The following is a 20768-nucleotide window of genomic DNA, read 5'->3' on the forward strand; positions in this document are numbered from 1 at the left end:
GAATGTGCTCACACAATGGATAGGCTGAAACTTTGCACTGGGAAACGAAACAAAGGTGTGCTCACGTACCCACCTAGAATTCAAGCGGAAAGGGCCTTGTTTTCCCGTTTGACAATTCCCGACTGGGAAACCACCTCGGATCAAAGTTGCCGTCGGCATTTTTAGCCATGTCGGCCGCAGCTGATCCAAGGTGGTTTTCCGGTTTGATACTGGACTCCGCCGGTTGTGAAGCATGTACTCCCTGGAAAGATCAAAAGCACTACGGTTTTTATGGGTGTGTAAAAATCATCTTTTATCAGAAAAGATGTTAAAATAATTGATGTCACACAACAAATATAACTTCTTTTTTTCGTACGATTAGCAAGCTACTGGTAGATCCGGTACCTCCGTTTGCTTTCAGGAGGCACTAGTATAAGAAAACCGCCCCATGCACCAGATTAGGCTGACTCACTTTAACAAAAGTTAACAGTTTTCTGTGCATGAAAAGTGAGCTGAGAACAGAGACTGCAAATGGTGAACTGGCCTAGACATTGCTTGCAAACAAATGGCTCATTTTATTAAAAAAACTGTTTATCAACCATCAAAATGTAGTATTTCCTCATATTAATTTGACCTATTCCTAGACATTCAATATATAATGCTGCCTTCTTTCTAAGTGCAGTACTGTAAATCTAAAGTCACATTGAGTCAAACAATGAATTTATAGTGCTGCAAAAAGCAGTATTTATTGGTGTAGTTACGGAGTTTATAAAACTTACTGCTAGGGAATTACTGTTATTATTTTTTTATTGTGTCCACATATATCCACTCAGATGGATATAAATTGGAGTGAAAGCTTCACTCCACTTTTCACTCATTGGCACCTTCCCTGCAAAAAAGAGAGACAAACAAAGACTCATTCCCAAATGAAAGCTAACCAGTAAATCAAATTCAATTAACTGTGAAGTGCTGTATGACTACATGTTGGGATGTAAGCACTTGGATAATTCGGTATTTATGGCCAAATGTAGGCTTGGTAGCAGAGTTGCGGCGTGGTGTATTTCAGCAGTTTAAAGAGCACATAAATCCCATCTCTAATAAAGATCAAAAGCTTTTTAATAGCTTTTGCTCTGATGCCATAAAGTGTCAGAGAAGGTGGAAACAAACTGCTGTTATCTCTGTTTGTATAGTTTTGCTGAGGGCCACTGGCTTGCTCTGTGAAGCTACTTCTTTTTGGGCAAAGAAGTAGAGCCGAGCAGATCTTTTTACAGGACATACCATCCAAAGCTTTGGCTCACCCTGCAGTGCAGATATACTCTGGTGGCCTTCTGCCTTGGGTAGTGGGGGGTTGGGATGATTCCAAAGGCCCTGACTGATAGAGGTCCTCAGACATTTGTAATTGTAATTGTGCAGGGATGGGATGGAATGGCCTGGGGTGGTGGGATGTGAGATCTTTTTAAGGGGCTCAGAACCCCTGCTAATGCTCTTGATGATGGAATCCCTCTCATGGAACAAATATAATGATTAGTATTGTTAACTAACTTACTACTGAGAAGTTAATCTGTACAGTTTTGTTAATGTATTTGTACATCGTTCATTTATGTTAACAACTACATGAGTTAATGGCAATTTATATGGGAATGTTTTTTTTTTTGAACGAACACGTTAGTTGAGTTAAATACATTAATGAAGAGTAATATCATCTTTGTGTATTTGTCCATCATTCATTTGTGTTTAACAACTCCATTAATTCATGCACCTGATTGTAAAATGTGACCAAATAATATTTTTATATCTGATAGCCATAGAGTAGTGACCTGGGATCCAGGATCAGTTTCTGTTACACTCTTACACCAGGAGAGCTGTCACATAATCTGGTAGAATATAAATAATATTAAACCCAAACAATTATCGTTATATCTCTCTGTATTTTCTAAAAGTATGCAGATTACCGCAAAGCTTTTTGGAAGGGCAGAGGCTACATAAATGTAGTTGAAACCATAACATCTCAACTTGAGTGCAAAACCCCTGCCAGAGCTCTGGCATGTTCACCTCTGCTGGACCAGTGGAAGGTCAGAGTGATCTTCAGTTGCTCTCTTATCATTAACTTCCTAGTTATGCTTCCCAACCTTATCCCTATGCACTTTGATACTTGTAAAGAGAAGAAAGGCACAACCAGGCCCCAGCAACAAAAAAGGCCCTGACGTTTGTATGCTTATGAAAGGAAGTTATTTGCTTTTTCTCAAGTGGTATTATAAGCTACTCCACTCTGCCTGCTATTGGTCAGTAAAGGAACCAGGCAGATGTGAATGCTTAACAGTGCACTAATCCGGCCATTTCAAGCCACGAGCTCCACCAAAACTGTGAGCCGTTGCTCACCCACGTTGTCCGTTTATCCTCCTCTCGACGTACTCATTAACTTCTCGTGGAGGAGTCATTTGCAGCAGAACGTCCCAGAGTCCCTGAGCCATATTCCCGGTGCAGCCCAAAGCCCCACAGACCGTGTTAAGGGTAATCACGCTTCATTACCCTGCTAATTGAATCATTAAGCACACTCAGGTGTGGCTGAGCCTCAATGACAATTCGGATGGCTTCTAGAAACGGATGGGTACACGTGACTTGCGCTCCGTTTCTTTGAGAACCATGATTTGGGACTTTGGCCTAATTCATGCTTTTCTGAAACCAGCCATGGATTGGTTGGAGGCTGTTTCTTGGTCCCACCCACCTGCAGGGCTGCCTGTGGGATGGGGTGTACCTTTGTGAGGTTGGGCTACATTGAGGCAATGTGTCATATGGTCAGAATGCATGTGTCAACATTAATCCAGAATGCATTGTGTTGCCTTCATTCTGTTGTAAGGTGCCTTTGTGGCTCAGATAGACTGCATATGTGGCATAGTATGTTACCAAAGTGATTTATGATGAGTTTGGATGTGGGAAGGGTTAGGAAATCTGAATGAAAATAATGCCCGTTTTAAGTTCCTTAAGGAAGCGGGCAATCTCTCAAAGTCTTGGACCTCTTAGCCTCCCCTTGAACAGGAAATGGTGGATACTGCATGTTGTTTCAGGTTTTCATAATTACGTCAAGTTCCGCAGTGCATTAGGGCAATTGCTGGACTGCGGGAGAAGTTCTGCAGTGCATGAGGGAAATTGCTGGACTTCGGGAGACGGTGGTGGAGCAGTACTCTGCGAGATACTAAACTCTTGCAGGAGATAAAAAAAGAGCCAAAGTTCATCCTCAGCTCCCTTGGAACTCGATTTGCTCACGGCGTTGGAGTAAACATTAACTATGATATCAGTGTGTGGAGGGAAACCTTTTTTCCCCCTCATCTGCAAAGAACAGCATTTTAATATTCTCAGAAGATGGATGGTGTCCATTCTGACCCATTGGACAACTGAGAAGGTGGGGCATTTTCTCTGTCCCTAGGTTGAAGATAATTACTATCACCCCTTTCCAGGTTAGAAGTGTATACTGTAACCTTTTGTGTTATGAGGATCAGATGACATCCAGGTCGGTAGGGTGGTTTTGCTGTTCTCTTTAGTAGCTCACAAGGGCAGATTGGTCACCTTGCTGGAGTGTAAACGAGCCCTGTCCGTTGAATGTGTAGTAGTCTTGTGTTGAACTGAACACTTTTCCTGCTGTCATTTTCCCCCCAATACTTACCTTTTATTTGTCCAAAGAACCCAGACTCTGTTTTTAATAGGTAATTGTAAGCTGAACTCTTGAACCCTTTTTCAAGGAACAGGCATGGATGTCCTTAAAATATCTGGAAAAACGATTTTCATGAAAAAATACATATACTAAAGCTGCATAAAAATAGAGGACAAATAAATCATCCTTGGCCCACTTCAAGAACGTAAGCTGCGATTGCAGTTTTTATTTTTAGCTTTGCTCTCAGCCTTGTCTGCTAATTGAGACAGCTGTGTTTGCTGCCAATTTGCTAGCAATGGAAGAATGGTACTAAAAGGAGGAACCGAACAGAGCGAACGCGATTTCGTGCGATGCTTGGGTTGCGCTAATGTACCCGACATCCTTTACGCGTTTCTTCGGGGTGGAGTTTGAGAAGTTCTCCAGTTTTTATCTGCTCCCAAGTGTCCAACTTCTCCTCTAAGGAGTCCCGACTGTCGAACCCGCGTTTCCCGATGAATCACTCCCTTGTAGGGGCATATCCTCTGGCGGAGGGCCTCGTAAGGCGAGCGGGCGGTGACGCCGGAGCTTGAGAAAAACAATGTCACTCTTATGTCGTTGGGTGGGGGGAGGGCGCGATGTGCTGTGTGATGCTGGGGACCCGTTCCAGGGCGGCGGAGAAGCCCGGCGTTCCCGCGTGCTCCGGTGATGGATGAGGGCGGCTGCGAGCCTCGGCCCCCCGCCGTCAGTCACTCCAGAGTCCTTCGTCGCTCCGGCACAACAGCTGGCCGCCGCCACCCTATTGGCCCGAGCCGAGCCTGCGGGGGTGGGCCGGTGGGGGGTGGGTTAGCGCTACCGCGGCTAGCAGTTGGCTGATGCTGTGGCCTTGTACTTTGGCCTGCATCCTGGCTTTGGAGTTTTGGGCACAGTAATGGTACAGCCTGAGCCAAGGGGGGTGTTTTGTGTGTGTGTCTGTGTGTGTCTGTGTGTGCTCTCTCTGACAGTTATCTCTCTGTGTCTCATCTTCTGGCTCAGATGTGCAGTGGTTCTCCATACTGACAAAGGGGTCCAATATTATGTAAGAAATCTGAGAAGCTTCTTTCTTAGTGCAGCATTTCTCAGAAATGTCCTGTCCATCTCTCAAGATGAAGTGATGGTTTTCTGCACATCTGTCAGCCAGACTTCTCTTGGAATTGTGAATCTGGGAGATGCTTACCTCTGAGTTAAAGACTATGGAGATGTTTTGTTCCTGGATGCTTACTGGCTGAGATGGTGTTCTACAATTCTTTGTAAACAGCATCACTCCGCGCACTGTTCCAAATTATATTACAAAATACGTAATATTTTGTTACCAATTAATTATTTGTATGTGCTGCAATGTTGTGGGAATGGTATATTGACAAAATATTCCAGTACCATTGTAAGGAAATTTTTTGTTGGCTGCACAGGAAGTAGTATCCCTTAAAGATCCCCATAGATTTTACCTACTGTCTGGACGATTTAATAAAGTTACACAAAATGAAGAAAATTTGGTTTAATAGGTTTCAGATTGTGCCGCTATTTAATTTTTTTAAATTACATTTTCCTCTTTTTCATAATCGCTCCCTTATCTTTCCTTCTGCTTGTGTTCCTTTATCCTCTTTATCAGCCCTGCTCTAACCCTGATTCTGATACAGTGCTCTGAACATCGCTCCCTCCTCTCTCTTTCACCCTCCTCCCCCACCCCTCCCCTTGTCCCCTCCAGCCTGTCTCACCTGTTTTCCCTCTCCTTTGTTTTTCTCCCCTCTTTCAAAGCTCCGTCCCTCGCTCCACATCTCCTCCTTCCCCCGTCAACCAAATGTGGCATTAACTGTTAGCAGGTAGCATCAACTATTCAGCTATTTAAACAGAACCACACAAGTGATACCATTTGTGACCATGGAATTCTAAGGTTCTGTCTGTGTTCTGAGTTGTGTGAGATATTGAGCTTTAAAGCTTTCACATCCTAACACAGCAAAACTGAAATGCAGGGCAGTTCTTCAAAATGACAGATACTGGAAAAGTACTCTGAATGTACAATATCAAATTGCCCTATAAACATCATATTTATGACACTGACTTATATTTGTCAAAAATGTCAGCTAGAACCTATAATTCTGGTCTGGCATTGATGCAATGGCAACTATTTAGCATTCCGTTTCAGTTGGTTTGTTTCCAAAAATGGTATAATTCTAACAAAAAGTAATGACATATCTTATACATTGCTAAATCACCAGCTCGCTGCTCAGGGTTGTTTTAGCCAGAGCAGTTTGCCTTTTAGTGTACTTTTTGGCATAAAGCAAATTTTTTCAGCGTAATCCCGTAGTGTGCGTAAACAGTACTGCTAGGCTAGCATGTGCGAGCTTGCATGCTGTGTGACTGAGAGGGCCTACAGGCACTCTGTCACTCCCCTGTAGCTCAGGTGCTGAAAGAGCTTAGGCTTTTGTTTGTGAAAGACGCTGCCCCGCCCGAATGGTACTAATGCAGGCACCCGTGTACAGTGGTGGGTGATCTGTGTGCTACCTCACAAAAAGTGCGTCCAAACGAATATCATAACATGCACACGTATGTGCATAATGTGGGCATAGCGCACATGCAAAGAGGCCTAGCCTAGTGCCGCAAAGGCGCCTAGCCTAGCGCACACATAAAGGTGCCTAGCCTAGCACACACGTAAAGGTGCCTAGCCTAGCGCACGCGCCATGGTGCCTGCCTAGCGCACACATAAAGGTGCCTAGCCTAGCACACAAGTAAAGGTGCCTAGCCTAGCGCACGCGTAAAGATGCCTAGTGTAGCGCATGCGCAATGGTGCCTAGCGCACGCGCAATGGTGCCTAGCCTAGCGCACACGCAATGGTGCCTAGCCTAGCACACACGCAATGGTGCCTAGCCTAGCGCACGCGCAATGGTGCCTAGCCTAGCGCACGCGTAAGACCGAGAGCAGGGCCTCTCCGAGCTCTCCCCCCCCCCCCCCCCCAGCCTTCCCTGCTCCGGCATACCCGTCCTCGCAGCCCACCCGAGAATTTGCCAAGAGGAGACGACACCACTGTGGAATGAATGTGCCATTTGTTGTGCAGAGAGACAACTGTCAGAGAGCAGCTCAGACCTGCTGCGTCTGCAGAGACAGAGACCGAGACAGAGAGAGGGAGAGGGGGAGAGATTAACGAAGATGGGTGGACAGAGTCGTCCAGAGAACAAACTCTCTAGCGGAGCTGAAGTGAAATTTTGCCGTCTGCTTCACGTAGCGCCACGCTCTGGCTTTTATGAATTGGCTGGATGTGTAGCTTGTGGACCTGTGGGAGTGTTCCTGTCGCTTTAGTGCGGGGCGGCTACAGGCGCAGAAACCCTGTGTGTTTTCTCTGAAGAGCATGCAGCTGTCCGTGTCACTGGGATCTGTCGGCACACAATCTACATCTGCACTCTTACTTTCTGTAACTTACACTGCAGCAACCCACCCTGTGAGTGCATGTGTGTGTGTGAGAGAAAGCAAGAGAAAGCAAGAGAGTGAGACATTGTGTGTGTGTGTGCTTGTGTTTGTGTTTGTGTGTGAGAGAGAGCGAGACCATGAATGCATGTTATTTGCTCTGAAAGGTCCCATCCCAGTCATATTCAGCATTTTTCTGTTTGCAGGGCTTAATTACTTTGTACACATATTGGTAAGGGATGGTGTTCAACCAGAATTCAAGCTAGATGCCTAAACAATGTTAACCTCTGAGCACTAGATGCTAACAGGGCGATACTAATGACACAGAGAACATGTCCGCCATGATACAGACCCTTCCAGTCTGTCTGTCTACTTATCCAGCAGTCAGTTGCTCCCCAGAATCACCATAATCACCATAACTGAGGAACACTAACAGGCTATTTGGCCCAAAACAAAAGACCAGCCTTCTGGGGGATGGAGTAGGGGGCTAACAAGCTAAAACGTCCTGTCACAGGCACCTGTGCATAGTGACAGCTGAGTCTCACGTTGCCTAGGACCCCTGCTGGGTCTGCAGTTTTCTCCGTTAACCCTTAAGTCTGCCTATCGTTTCATTTCTTTTCAAAGTATATTTCTATAGGAAATCACATTTTAAAAGATACTGCTGTGTAAATCTGGAACCGCAATAGACCATTATCTTTGCCATTTCCATAGTTATCATTCATGTGTTCTTGTTCATTTAAATCAAGTGTTGTGTTGTGGGTGTTCTGTGTTTTCTTCCTTTTAGATATGTGAAGCGCTTTGTACTTTATGTAAGGAAGGTGCTATACAAATAAAGGTGGTTATTATTATTATTATTATTTCTTACATTTACATCAGGGCCCTATAGAAGTGTGGGGTTTTTGTATTGGCTTTAATGTGTACTCCTACACCTATTTTAGTGCAATTGTCATTGGTCTGATTTGTGGAAGTGCAGTCGTCATTGGTCTGACTATGGAAGTGCAGTGGTCATTGGTCTGACTGGAAGTGCAGTCATCATTGGTCTGACTATGGAAGTGCAGTTGTCATTGGTCTGACTGGAAGTGCAGTCGTCATTGGTCTGACTATGGAAGTGCAGTCATCATTGGTCTGACTGGAAGTGCAGTCGTCATTGGTCTGACTATGGAAGTGCAGTCGTCATTGCTCTGACTGTGGAAGTGCAGTCGTCATTGGTCTGACTGTGGAAGTGCAGTCGTCATTGGTCTGATTATGGAAGTGCAGTCGTCATTGGTCTGACTATGGAAGTGCAGTCCTCATTGGTCTGATTATGGAAGTGCAGTCGTCATTGGTCTGACTATGGAAGTGCAGTCGTCATTGGTCTGACTGTGGAAGTGCAGTCATCATTGGTCTGACTGTGGAAGTGCAGTCGTCATTGGTCTGACTGTGGAAGTGCAGTCGTCATTGGTCTGACTATGGAAGTGCAGTCGTCATTGGTCTGACTATGGAAGTGCAGTCCTCATTGGTCTGATTATGGAAGTGCAGTCGTCATTGGTCTGACTATGGAAGTGCAGTTGTCATTGGTCTGACTATGGAAGTGCAGTCCTCATTGGTCTGATTATGGAAGTACAGTCCTCATAGGTCTGACTATGGAAGTGCAGTCATCATAGGTCTGACTATGGAAGTGCAGTCGTCATTGGTCTGACTATGGAAGTGCAGTCATCATAGGTCTGACTATGGAAGTGCAGTCGTCATTGGTCTGACTGGAAGTGCAGTCGTCATTGGTCTGACTATGGAAGTGCAGTCATCATTGCTCTGACTGTGGAAGTGCAGTCATCATTGGTCTGACTGTGGAAGTGCATTCGTCATTGGTCTGACTGTGGAAGTGCAGTCGTCATTGGTCTGACTATGGAAGTGCAGTCGTCATTGGTCTGATTATGGAAGTGCAGTCCTCATTGGTCTGATTATGGAAGTGCAGTCCTCATAGGTCTGACTATGGAAGTGCAGTTGTCATAGGTCTGACTATGGAAGTGCAGTCGTCATTGGTCTGACTATGGAAGTGCAGTCATCATAGGTCTGACTATGGAAGTGCAGTTGTCATTGGTCTGACTATGGAAGTGCAGTCATCATAGGTCTGACTATGGAAGTGCAGTCGTCATTGGTCTGATTTTGGAAGTGCAGTTGTCATTGGTCTGATTATGGAAGTGCAGTCGTCATTAGTCTGGCTATGGAAGTGCAGTTGTCATTGGTCTGACTATGGAAGTGCAGTCATCATTGGTCTGACTGGAAGTGCAGTCGTTATTGGTCTGACTATGGAAGTGCAGTCGTCATTGGTCTGACTGTGGAAGTGCAGTCGTCATTGGTCTGATTATGGAAGTGCAGTCGTCATTGATTTAGGTACAATAGAGAGTGGAAATAAAGGTGGAAAAAGCCTAGACTGCTGCATCTGACCTTGCCGTCCGGGTTTGACTTGACCGACGGAATGCAAGCCGTGCTGAAACGCAGGAACGTTCACACACGGTCACAGGCGGAGCAGCGGGCGGTCTGTCAGATGCCTTCGATTAGCTCCCGGCAATTTCTAACTTGCTGTCATTTCAGATGCAAAGAGGGGGAAAAAAACGTCATTCAAATATCTGAAAATGGGATTACAGGGTCGAGCACCAGGCAAATTATGAACCGCTCCGTTTTGTGCTCTCGACATCATAAAGCACATTGTGTATCCTCAGGTGAAGATCACAAAAAATAAGTGTTATTCATCCTGTTTTTGTTACACAATACACACCATTACAGACCTGGCCTCATCTTGTTATAAATGGCCTTCTGGTCTTCTTGGACGCCTCCCTCGATGCGAAATAAGGCAGTATGCCCATGGGGTGTTTTGCCCCCATCGTGCTGTGAGGTGAGTGCGAGTTCATCTTGATAAGGACCTGGAGTCCTCTCTAAAATGGTACACTAAACCCCACCCCACCCCACTTAACCCCCCACCACAACCTTTTGTTCTTGGTGTTAGGAAGCTTGCAGGGGGTCCAGTGACAGCCTATGTATCAGATGGGAGTGCTGCAAAGCGTCCTCAGAACCACGTCGGATGGGCCTGTAGGACTGGTTCATCCAGATTCCCCCACCTCTTCCCTTGACATTCTGCTCGCTGTTTGCCCCTTCTTCTTTTAATGTTTTTTTCCCCCTCTCTTCATCTGCTTTTGCTTCACTCAACCTCCCCCGCCAGCCATATCTTAACCTTTTTGCTGGTGAAACTGATATTGGACCGGTTTACTGTAGAGCGTGCGATAAAGAGCCTCCGCATGTTAATTGGTCTTAAAACCGGCCTTTTTGCATGTGCCCAGGCCCTGTCAACCAGACCAGGTGCGACAGCATCCCAAAATTATTTGACGCACTCGCACTTCCAATTGCGCCCACGGACACCCACGTTATTTCAAGTGCGACATTAGTGTAAACGGCTAATGATTAGCACAATAGCTGAAATTTGAATATTTGTCCCACTGTTGACTAAGCAGGACAGTGACCTATGAGTTCTTGTTCTCCGAACGCCCTCACCTGCTGGGTTTTTATAAAGTAACAAATGCATAATAATTTAGTTAAAATGTCATTGTTTGTAGTTCACTTGTTCGATTGACCCACGTGCCCAATAAGATTCTGGTGATTCCTGTGATTACAGTGTAGATATGTTATTGATTTTGGTCCTGTTTGATCACTCGGTTGAAGTACGAGCACTTGGTGGTTTGTTTGTTTGGAGTGTGTCTAGTTATGTGTGGGATGTCGATAGTTTGGAGAGTCTTACAGCGGACCTCGCAGGTCCTGTTCAGCAGAAGGTCTGTGAGGAAGACCAAGAGGCCTACAAACTGCTGTGGATAAAGAGGGCTTGAAACTGAGATGTTTTGTTGTCCCAGTTGCAGCTACCTTCCTGACACTTAATTGGGCAGTTCTCCCAGCTCCTAATCTGATAATCTCTGTTGCTCACTCTAGCACTCTTTCTCTATCTCTCTCTCTCTAGCTCTCTCTCTCGCTCTCTCATTTGCTCTAGCTCTCTCACTCACTCTAGCTCTCTTTCTTCCCTGCTCTACCTCTCACTCACTCTTTTTCACTCTATATCTTTCTCTTATTCACCCTCTTGTTCTCTCCCTTTTCAAACCTCCTTTCAAAAAGAAGCCGAGCCGTCAGTGGTTCTGTGACACTTCTCTCTCTTTATGCTCGCCTCTCTCCGGTTCAGTCTCTCTCCTATTCTCTCCATCGCGTGCCATCTCTCTTTGTCTCGTCTTTTTTTTTTTTAAAGAGAAAAACTAGCCTTTCATGGAAGTCTTTGTGACATTTGCTCCATCTCTCCTCTTGCTCCTCTCCCATGACTCTCTCTCTCTCAATCTCCCCCTCTCTCATTCCCCCTCTCCCTCTCCCTCTCTCTCTCCCTCTCCCCCCTCTCTCTGTCTACACCTCTGCCTGTCCAAGCACGCCCGCAAGATTCGCTCAGTTCATTCGGCCTCATCCTCCATCTTCAAACACAGAGCCTGTTCCCTGTCCTGGGGCTCCCTCTTCCAAATTTGTATAATTCGTTGTATAATATTTGCCTGCTGGTGCAGACAGACCGAAGTGGTCAATGGTTCTCATGGGCTCCTCGTACTGTTACACAACGTTTGCGCAGTTCCCTCAGTTTTTACCATCATCAGTGTGTTCAGGGCTTCAACTGTAAATCTGCCTGCTCCTGCTAGCTGTTTGGTTTATTCTGAAGTGGAAAGCAATACAATACAAAGCGGTCAATACAAAGAGAAAGATTTACAACAGCATTAACTTGTAATGGTGTATAAAGTGTTGGGGGGGAGGGGGGGGTTGGGTTTGGAGTTTAGCTCAGCATTTACAGGTACCAGTGACTCTTGCCCTTGATTATAGCCCTAGTCCAAATTTCTGCTGACTATTTAGGTCACTGTACCATTGTTTCCTCTGGGCCTATGGGAACAAAGGAGTTCTCAGTTTACCAATCAGAGAAAGCGAGGGGCGTGTGCTGGCTACGCAACTTTAGCGGGAGCGGGGCCTTTTTGAAGTGCGCTCGGAAAAGGCGGGAAGCAAACGAGCCGGTTTACGGCTTAACAAGGCCGGCTTGAGTCAAAGTCCTGCCTCGTCGGCGTCAGGTGACCCCCCAGAGGCCGATCTGATTGGAAACGGCGCGCGATAAGCGCAGCTGTATCTAATCTGAGGAAAACGCATGCTGTTTCTGATGCTGTTTGTGCTGTGTCAGTGCGATGTGTAACAAAGCTAATCTCTGTCGTTTTCCCCGCAGTGTGAGCGGCCGCTGCTGAAACTCATGGTTTGCGGTCGCCCTCGGCCCTGATCGAAAATCTTCGACCTTTTAGCCCCCCCCCCCCCCCGCCCGTTCTCCGAATGGGTAAATATGCCGGAGACGCAGACTCTGCCGAAACACGCACAAGCACACACGCACCACGCATGAACAGGGGAACCCACGATAACCTGTACTTTGTATAGTCATTGTATACGTTCTTGGGTTGTTATTAATGTCCTTTAGCAAACAAAGCTAACAGTGTTATCACAATACCAGTCTAAAGATAAGTCCCATATAGTTTCATTTTTAAAATAACATTGTTCATGCTCCCTTTTTTCCCACCTATCCTCAAAGCCATATGTATGGGTTGTCGTGTTGTGACACTTGTCATATACAAGTTTCAGTTAAAATGTTATTCTTTGGATACCAGGTTCTCAGAGGCACTGAGTATACATGTATGTATACATTTTTGCCATTCAGTACAACTGTGCATGCATATGTGGTTAAAGTGATGAATAGTCTTAGTGTATGTGATTGTGTGTGTATGTGAACTGTGCAAGTGTTTCTACTTGCATGTACTGTTCCTAAAGAATCATGACTGTGTTTCTGTAGCCTCTGCATCATTATGTTGCTTTGGGCCCTGAAACTGCTACTGATGTCAACTAAGGTGTTGCTTAATACCTACGTGGTGATTGGCTGTGATACAGTTGTGTGCCTGCAAGCTGTCCTTTGGTTGACTTTCAAACCTCTGTTCTGCTCTCTGAGAGGTCCCGGCCTTTCAGATATTTGACTTCTCGCAGTTTCCAGGGTGTAAGCATTTAATCATTTATAGTTTTTGTTTGGTGTCTGGGAATTTGCCCCATCTGGGAACAGTTAGTCACATAGTAGTTGCATAGTAGGGCAGGGGGGGTTACAGGGCTTTGGTTCTAAACATCCATCACCTTCCCGTGCAGTTCAGGCCAGAATAGCTTTTTTTATTATTAAACTGAACATGGTTACTGTCAGTCTAAGTTTATTTTTTAACCGTGTTTAATTTCTTACTGATGAGTAAAAGGTTGGTCTCCTCCATTTAGTGAGCCAAACCACTGCAAGTTCCTCATTGTAAAACACATTCATGTCTTCTTAAGAAAAATAATTACTGTTCTAATGAGCACCCACTTACCGCTCGTTTGATTATTGATTTTCAACTTACGCTAAGATGAATAGCCACATAATGAGTGTAGTCAGTTAGAAAGTAAGCCAAGGCTTGACTAATGTAACTATCCCAGTATAGGATTCAAATTAAAATTGGTTAAACTGGGACTCTCAGAGTTACATAGGTTTCAGTTTACAGTCCCCCCCCCCCTCCCCCCCATTTCAAAGAACTTGCATCTTTATGATTCAGCTATATTGTTGTTTATTGAACTATTATGTAAATATTATGTAGGTATTTGCAAATTAAACCAATTCTTCACATGAAGGGTATTTGGATTGATTATTAGTCTTGCCTGAAAACCCGCATTTATGATCCGATTTTACTGACTCATAAACAGTAGCCTAAATTTCAGGTGTATTTTATTACTCTGAAGCCCTGAAGCGCACCAGTTGTGCATACTGAGCGGAGGAAGTTTAGCTCTGTTCTCAGAGGATCTTACTGACTCCCATGAGTCACTGCACGGCTGTCATAAGTCCCTTTGCGTCTTACAACAAAGTGTATTTTAATATAACGTGGGCTAATGTATGACAGCGCGGCTAATGTACTTTCCTCCGCGTTTTCACGGTTATTATTCAGACAACTTTATGGTTAGTTGGTGCTTGTGTTTGTTCAGCACCCCCCTGGGACCTGCGGTACCCCGTGTGCATCTGTTACCCTTTTTTACAGCTCTGCGTTTGGATCCCTGCCACAGTCCTGTAAGTACACAAGCCGGAACGGCGTGGCGCATCAGCGGCGATAGGCTTGGGATGAGAGTGTATATCGTGTGACGGACGGCTCACACGAATGACATCATAATTAAAATGCGGGTTACCGTAAGAAACACGGCGGTGCAGCGAAGCGCATCGGGCCAACTGTTGCAGTCGCCTTACCCCGGAATACGAGCGCGGCTGGGACGACGGAGAGCGCAGTGTCTGAGTAGCTCCGTTGCCAGTTATTTACCGGTCATTTAACGGGAAATATTTTGCAATCTGGCATCCTTTGCAGCTGAACTTTTCGAATCTGCTTATTCGGTTAAATCGCACGAGATACAAAAAGAAATGAATGCAAAATGCCCGGCTTGAACCTCCCTCGTTATCGGCCCGTCGGCCTGTTGGAGTAATCGGACGGTTTGGTAAATGTTATTACCCGACTGAATGCGGTTAATAATTTAACCGTCGCCATTGTGTTGCTTGGTTTGTGTGCGCGAGCCGGGGCTGCAGGGGTTGTACAGCTGTACGGTTTCTGTAGACGTCGAGCGGGGAGATCAGTTAGGCCTCAGGCCTCTCCGGGCCTCGCTCTGAAGAGTTCTCTTCGGCTCCCTGCAGGAAGATTTTGTGGGGAAATGTTGCCTTGGACGGAGACGGCAGAATTATCCCTGACTCGGCAGATCAAGATCGGATTCGAGCCACAGGAGCAACTGAGCTCCGCAATCCAAAGCACCTTTGTGTCTGAGAAGTGAGGGACAGGAAAAAGAGAGGGAAGGCGAAGGGGAACAAACGAGTGAGCGAGAGAGCAAGAAAACAAGAAAGGGAGTGAGAGAAAAAGGTCATACCATCTCGCTCCCATGAGACACTTGCTGGCCTTTTCCTCGGCTTGTAATTAGACTCTTGGTGGATAAGGCACACCCCTCCCATAATTCCTTTCACCGTCACTTCATTCATTGTCTACCTGCTCTGCTGCAATTACCAGAATGTCAGCAAACTGCGGTTACGATGCTCTGATGCTATCTGTGAAGAAGCGACAAGTGTTTGATGTTTTATTTTTGGCTCATGCAGTATGTCTGAGTCTGTGTGCCCCCCAGTCATACGTTTTATCGTTCGGATCTCAGGAATCAGGGACATCGGGCCTAATCTTCAAATTGAACATTTTGGGCCACAGACACAGGCACAGATTTAGCCTAGCCCTAGACTAAATTTGAGTTTGAATGGAGATTCCCCATACAAAACGAGATATAGTCCAGGACTAGGCGTAAGATGTGTCTGTGAGATAGGCTCTTTATGTCAGAAATGAAGCCTTCTCCCTCAAGCTTAGCTAGGCCTTGTAGGGTTGCAGCCAACCCTGTTATCAAGGTACCTCAAATCCTGAAGTGCTCTGGGGATGCTAATCTTGCTTCGTGATGTAGACGAGTTAACTGGATAAATTCGCAGAGTAGAACCAGGAACAGCTGTTTTCACTTTAGTTACTCTGTGAACATATCTAGCTAACTTTGTAATCCTGCTTCCTGATATACCCCCCTTGGACAAAATAACTCCTGTGGTGTTTTGTTTTACTCAAGGTCTTACTCTCTGTGCCAAGCTGTACACAGCTGTAGTTGAAGCGCACGGCACCCACACCCGTCAGTTGAATCCCACCACACTACCAACAGCTTCGGACTCCTCAGCCGGTTGCATAACACAGCAGTCTCAGCTCTGAAAAATGGCATCCTGTACCATAGCCAGCATACCTCCCTGGGTGTGCTATTGTGCAACATACCGCAAAAACAGGAGCCTCTGGGATGGTAGAGCCATTTGGAGGAAAACCAAGTGAATGAGAGCGAGAGGGATGAGGGAGGGATGCAGAGAGGAGGAAGAGCAGGGTGCCTCTATCCTGGCCTGGCTCCAGGGCCTGCCTCTCCCTCCCTCCCTCCCCCCCTTCTGCCCTGATGAGCGAAGGGAACTCTCTGCCTACATGAACTTTACCTAGCGTAACACAGAGAGAGGGAGAGAGAGAGTTACACCAGCAGTATTGTTTGTACAACAGTGTGTGTGCATGCTTTGAGTGTGTCTATGTGTGTGTGTGGGGGTCTATTTATGTTTGCTTGTTTATATGTTTTGTTTGTAGGTATGTGCATGTGTGCCTACCATAAGTGGCTGTGTGTGTGTGTGTGTGTGTGTGTGTGTGTGTGCGCGCCTACGTGCCTGTGCGCCTGCGCACGTTCGTTTGTCTGCGTGTGTACATCTAGCCAGGTCTGGGCGTTAGGAACAGAATGAGAAGAATGAACAGAATGAGGACTGGTTGACCTGCTTGCTTGTCACTCTTAATCACTCCCCAGTCAGCCAAGGCCATCGACAAAGTTCCCCGTCTCTCGCTCACAGACATGACTGAACATCACGGTCGGGCAACAGAAGGTTCAGGCCTCCTCTGTGATTTTTGGACTTCCTGTTTCCTGTTGTGACAGAAGCCAGCGTCATCCTTTGCCACTTTGTCGAAACGGCAACCTCTGCAGTAACGGGCAGCACAGAGCTGACCTTCCACGCGCATTGTTCAGACCAGGTCTCGGCTAGGTTACATTGTGATAATCCTATCTGCAGCGGAAACGGGTCACGGGAGCGAGCCACTTGGAAGCTCTCCGGAGCTCCATGACTCAGCGCACTGAGCGTGCTCACTAAGCGCCGCATTCTCACACCCTTGCTCATCCGTCAGAATGAGAACGCTCCTTCTCAACACCGGTGCTCCCAGTGGCCATTTTCCCACATTTTTAGACATTGTTGTCAGAAATAACAACAATGACCCGCCACTATGCTTAACAGCAGAGGAAATTTGATGTCAAAGTTGTGATAAGTGACATGTTTCTTCATACAAAATAGATTTGAAAATTCCAGAAATTCCATTAAACTGCTTTATTTTATGGGTTGAGTGAAGGCGGGTCATTTTTTTTGACAAGGGGAGTATACAGAATGTTAAGACTAGACAAGGGTTAACCAGTCAAGGTTCTAAAAGCGGTAGCTTTAAATGTTGATGAGTCCACTAAAAGGAAAAACTATTATTTGTAAGTCTTGCGTTGCTAAAATAAATATTGCGGTTTTTGCCGTACCCAGTACATGCGCACAGCGCTCAATTCTGGCAGAACTTTCAGATATTGAGTGGGGATTGAATGCGGAAAAATATCACCACTGTGTTCTGAACTTCACGTTATGACCAAAATAATTTTCAGCATATTCATAACTCTGATATTCATAACTCTGATCTGATAAAATCTTTTGTCATGTTAGAATCTTGGTTATGCTGACATATAATAGTAAAATGTTTTGATCTAAAAGACAAGTGTACCCTTTATTCTGAATTTGTGACTTCAGAGTGCTGTGTACTTAACATTTAGGCCTAAACACGTTGGCAGGAGATTTGCTTGGCACTTGCACAAGCCTTAAGTGTGGATGTTTTGCACACCACTTGTGAAGGCTGTTGAGGAATATCTCTTGAAATCTGGTGTATAGCCTTCTTAATGCTTAAAAATATCTTGATTTTCGTCACGATACGGAAATGGTCCTCTATAGCTAAAGAGTAAAGAGAGCCAGAATCAAATGCATGTATCAACAAGCCCTTTTTTTTAATCAACAAGCTACAGTTTTATATAGCACTGTATTGAGCGTACTTTGCTGATAGAAAGTAAAAGGAAAACCAATACTATATACACACACTATATACACACTCCCATGCACGCATGAGAGTTCTCTGCTGACTTGCTGCTCCTGTGTAACAAAATGCAAAAATACCTACAAAGAATTATCTTTGTTTTTTTTAAACTGGCTCTTTACTTTTCAAAGTTGCATAGGAAGCGTATTTCATCTCTAGAGCCTGCCAAATGTCATCGAATGCATTTCTTTGCCTTATTTTTAAATCCGCGTAATTGCTTAAATGCACGTTGTTGTACATCACTCTGGATAAGAGCGTCTGCCAAATGCCCATAATGCAAATGTGAAACGCATCAGGTGACGTGATTCACCTCTTCTGCTGCGCCGTTGTATATTGTGGCAATGCACGGCACTCACACGGATGGCTTATCCTGCCTCAATGCGCTCTTGTGTACTGCTTTAAACAAAAACTTGTGGGTTTGGATTTTAAAGCAGACTCCACTCTACGGCCCTGCCACTGTGGCGCTCTGTACGTCTCGAGGTTCTTTAGTGTCAGGGGAGCGAGAGTGGAAAGTGTAATAAATAGCTCCCATATGGCCACTGGATCCCACCCCACCCCCACTCCCCTCCTCTTTGGCCGCGGCTGCCTCGCCCCTGATTCTCTGGCAGGCGGACAAGCTCCAGAGGAGCCCTCCTCGCTAACGCGTGCTCCAACGCACATCCCCCATCCCCCCCACCAGCTCCCTGATGTTCGGAAAACCCAGCGCCGCATCCCGGGAGCGCCTGTGAATGGCGCGTCGACGCTCCTGAGTCCCTCTCCGCTCCCCCCTCGCGCCGCTCCCACGTTGGGGGCGAATAGGTTAGCGGGTATAAATAAACGCCGCAGTTAAAGCAGGAATGAGGAGGCTCGCCGCTGTTCGCTCGGCTCCTAGCGCCCCGGTTGGGCTCGGCTGCCTTGTTTCACAGGCCAGGGGACCCTTTCACCTCTCTGGGAGGGCCGTGCATTTCTGCTTCAACCCTGACTGAGAATGCATCGTCATTAAAGGAATACACCCTACTTTCCCAGACTTAGACGAAATGTATGATTTCGTTTTCATTTTTCTGCACTCACTGGCTCGGTTTTCATGTTAGCATAACGTGTTAGCTTAGCATAAAGACTTGAAAGCCTATAGGAGTCAGTAGCCTACCTCCTTCAAAGTGAAGAAATAGACCTTACAGCAACCCCAAATTATTTACATGAGGTATGATGTGTGCCTAAAAGTTGTTGGGGGGGGGGGGGGGGGGGAACATGTGGGGGAAAAAATAGTTAAGAAAACCAGAGAAGAGAAGCTGCTGGAGCATTAAAATAACTGGTTCCCCCTTAAGGTTTCACTCTTTTAGCATGATAATGAAGGAAGCGCAGTGCTAAGCAGTTTTATTTGGCGTGCATTGCAGTATGAAATGAATGTGAAGTAAAGCACGTACATACTGTTGTCGCCAAACAGTTTTATAATGAATTACATTTCTAACTTATTTTTAATGTTCTCAGAAAGCGATGTAGCTAAATGAGCATCACTGGGGGTGTAAAGTGTTTGTGCTTCAGTAGCTTGAAAAAACAAGTGCGACTCATACACACCTATTGAATATTTATTTTTGGGATACACGTGTGGGATGTGCATAAAGGGTTATGGGTTCCTGTGTTTCAGACATTTTGTCCTATTTTGTCCGTGACATTGTCCTCTATCACTTGCCATCTTATCTTGATCCCTGTTTACACTTATATCTGATGCAATTCCCAAATCACATCTCGGTATCTCCATAAAATGCAGTTTAAGCTTAATTTTTGACACTGCATTTCTGATTTTGTGCGTTTGGACTGCACTCAAATGTTCAAACTGACCTGACCACCAGATTTGCAGCAGGGTGTCCCGCGACTGTCCTGCAGGCTGTGCGGATCTTATTGTGGCTACACCGGGGATTGAGCCACCAGCCTTGCGGCTCCCAGTCATGTACCTTAACCGCTACGCTACAGGCTGCCTGGATCCCATTTTCAGAATTATCACAAATTATTTCTGGGAGACCCATGTTCCCATAAGCCAAGCTTTGTGGTTCCTCAATTTGTCTGCGGTTCAGATTTGTGGGAGACGTTCTACTTGCGGGTATCAGGGAGCAGGAGACAAATTCCAGGAGCCATCCCAGACCTTTCGGGAGAGGTGGGAATGATGCCTGCATACAGGAGAGCAGAGCAAGCACTGCTGAAAAGTTCTTCCAGTCCCGTCAAGAGTGTGGGAAAAGAGGAAGCTCTGGGGCTGCATGAGGCCTTTCACTCATGAAATAAACACAACAGTGTGCGGCATTGTGGGAAGGGGGAGGCCCACGCTTGCATCAGAAGCAAACCTCGGCAGCGGGGAAGGGCCACATCATCAGCCTGGCCAGACGTGGCTACGCGAGTCATAGCTGCAGTCTGCTTTCGCTGAAGAGGCCTGAAACTAGACGAAACCGGTTTAAACGATGCCTGGAAAAACCGGTCGCAAAGATGTCGATAACCGACTTTCATGCTGCCACTTACAGCTGAGGCCACAAGCCAGTTTGTTGAGAATTCCTGAGAGGAATGCATTTGTTAGACCTAAAACCTCATGTAACCTCATATGTCTTATAACCCAGAACAAGATGTAGAGATTTATAATGGTGGGTGTCCAAGTGGTAATTAAATTAGTGAGAGTCAATTTTAGTTCTTGTTTTGTAATTCAAAGATCAGAAGTGAAGGAAAAGTAGTACTTGAGGTCATTTTTCAATATTTTATCTGGAAGAGAGCAGCGTAATTTAATACGTGATGCTGCATGAGTTTGCATTTGAATGTGTGCTTTATGAGCCAGGCTAATTGTCTTGGATATAGAAAACAGTCCACATTAGTTTCCCTCGATATTTACATGTTTTGTGTGAGCTGAAAACCCTTTTTATTGATTACTTGTGTTGGAAAATACT

General features: G+C 45.7%; 1 protein-coding gene across 3 annotated transcripts in view; it reads left to right on the top strand.

Annotated features, from left to right (window-relative positions):
* LOC133126538 (ras-responsive element-binding protein 1-like) overlaps window positions 1-20768 on the top strand; it is a 71159-nt gene that overhangs the window by 13935 nt on the left and 36456 nt on the right. For 2 of the 3 annotated variants that reach the window (XM_061238858.1, XM_061238859.1), the window contains exon 2: window positions 12300-12404. The exons of the other annotated variant lie outside the window; for it this stretch is intronic. In XM_061238858.1, the coding sequence (XP_061094842.1) occupies window positions 12401-12404 (4 nt within the window). In that variant the 5' untranslated portion in view covers window positions 12300-12400. The remainder of the gene's footprint in view (window positions 1-12299; window positions 12405-20768) is intronic. 3 annotated transcript variants of the gene reach the window in all.

The sequence above is a fragment of the Conger conger genome, chromosome 4 (assembly GCF_963514075.1).
Source record: "Conger conger chromosome 4, fConCon1.1, whole genome shotgun sequence".
Lineage (NCBI taxonomy): Eukaryota > Metazoa > Chordata > Actinopteri > Anguilliformes > Congridae > Conger > Conger conger.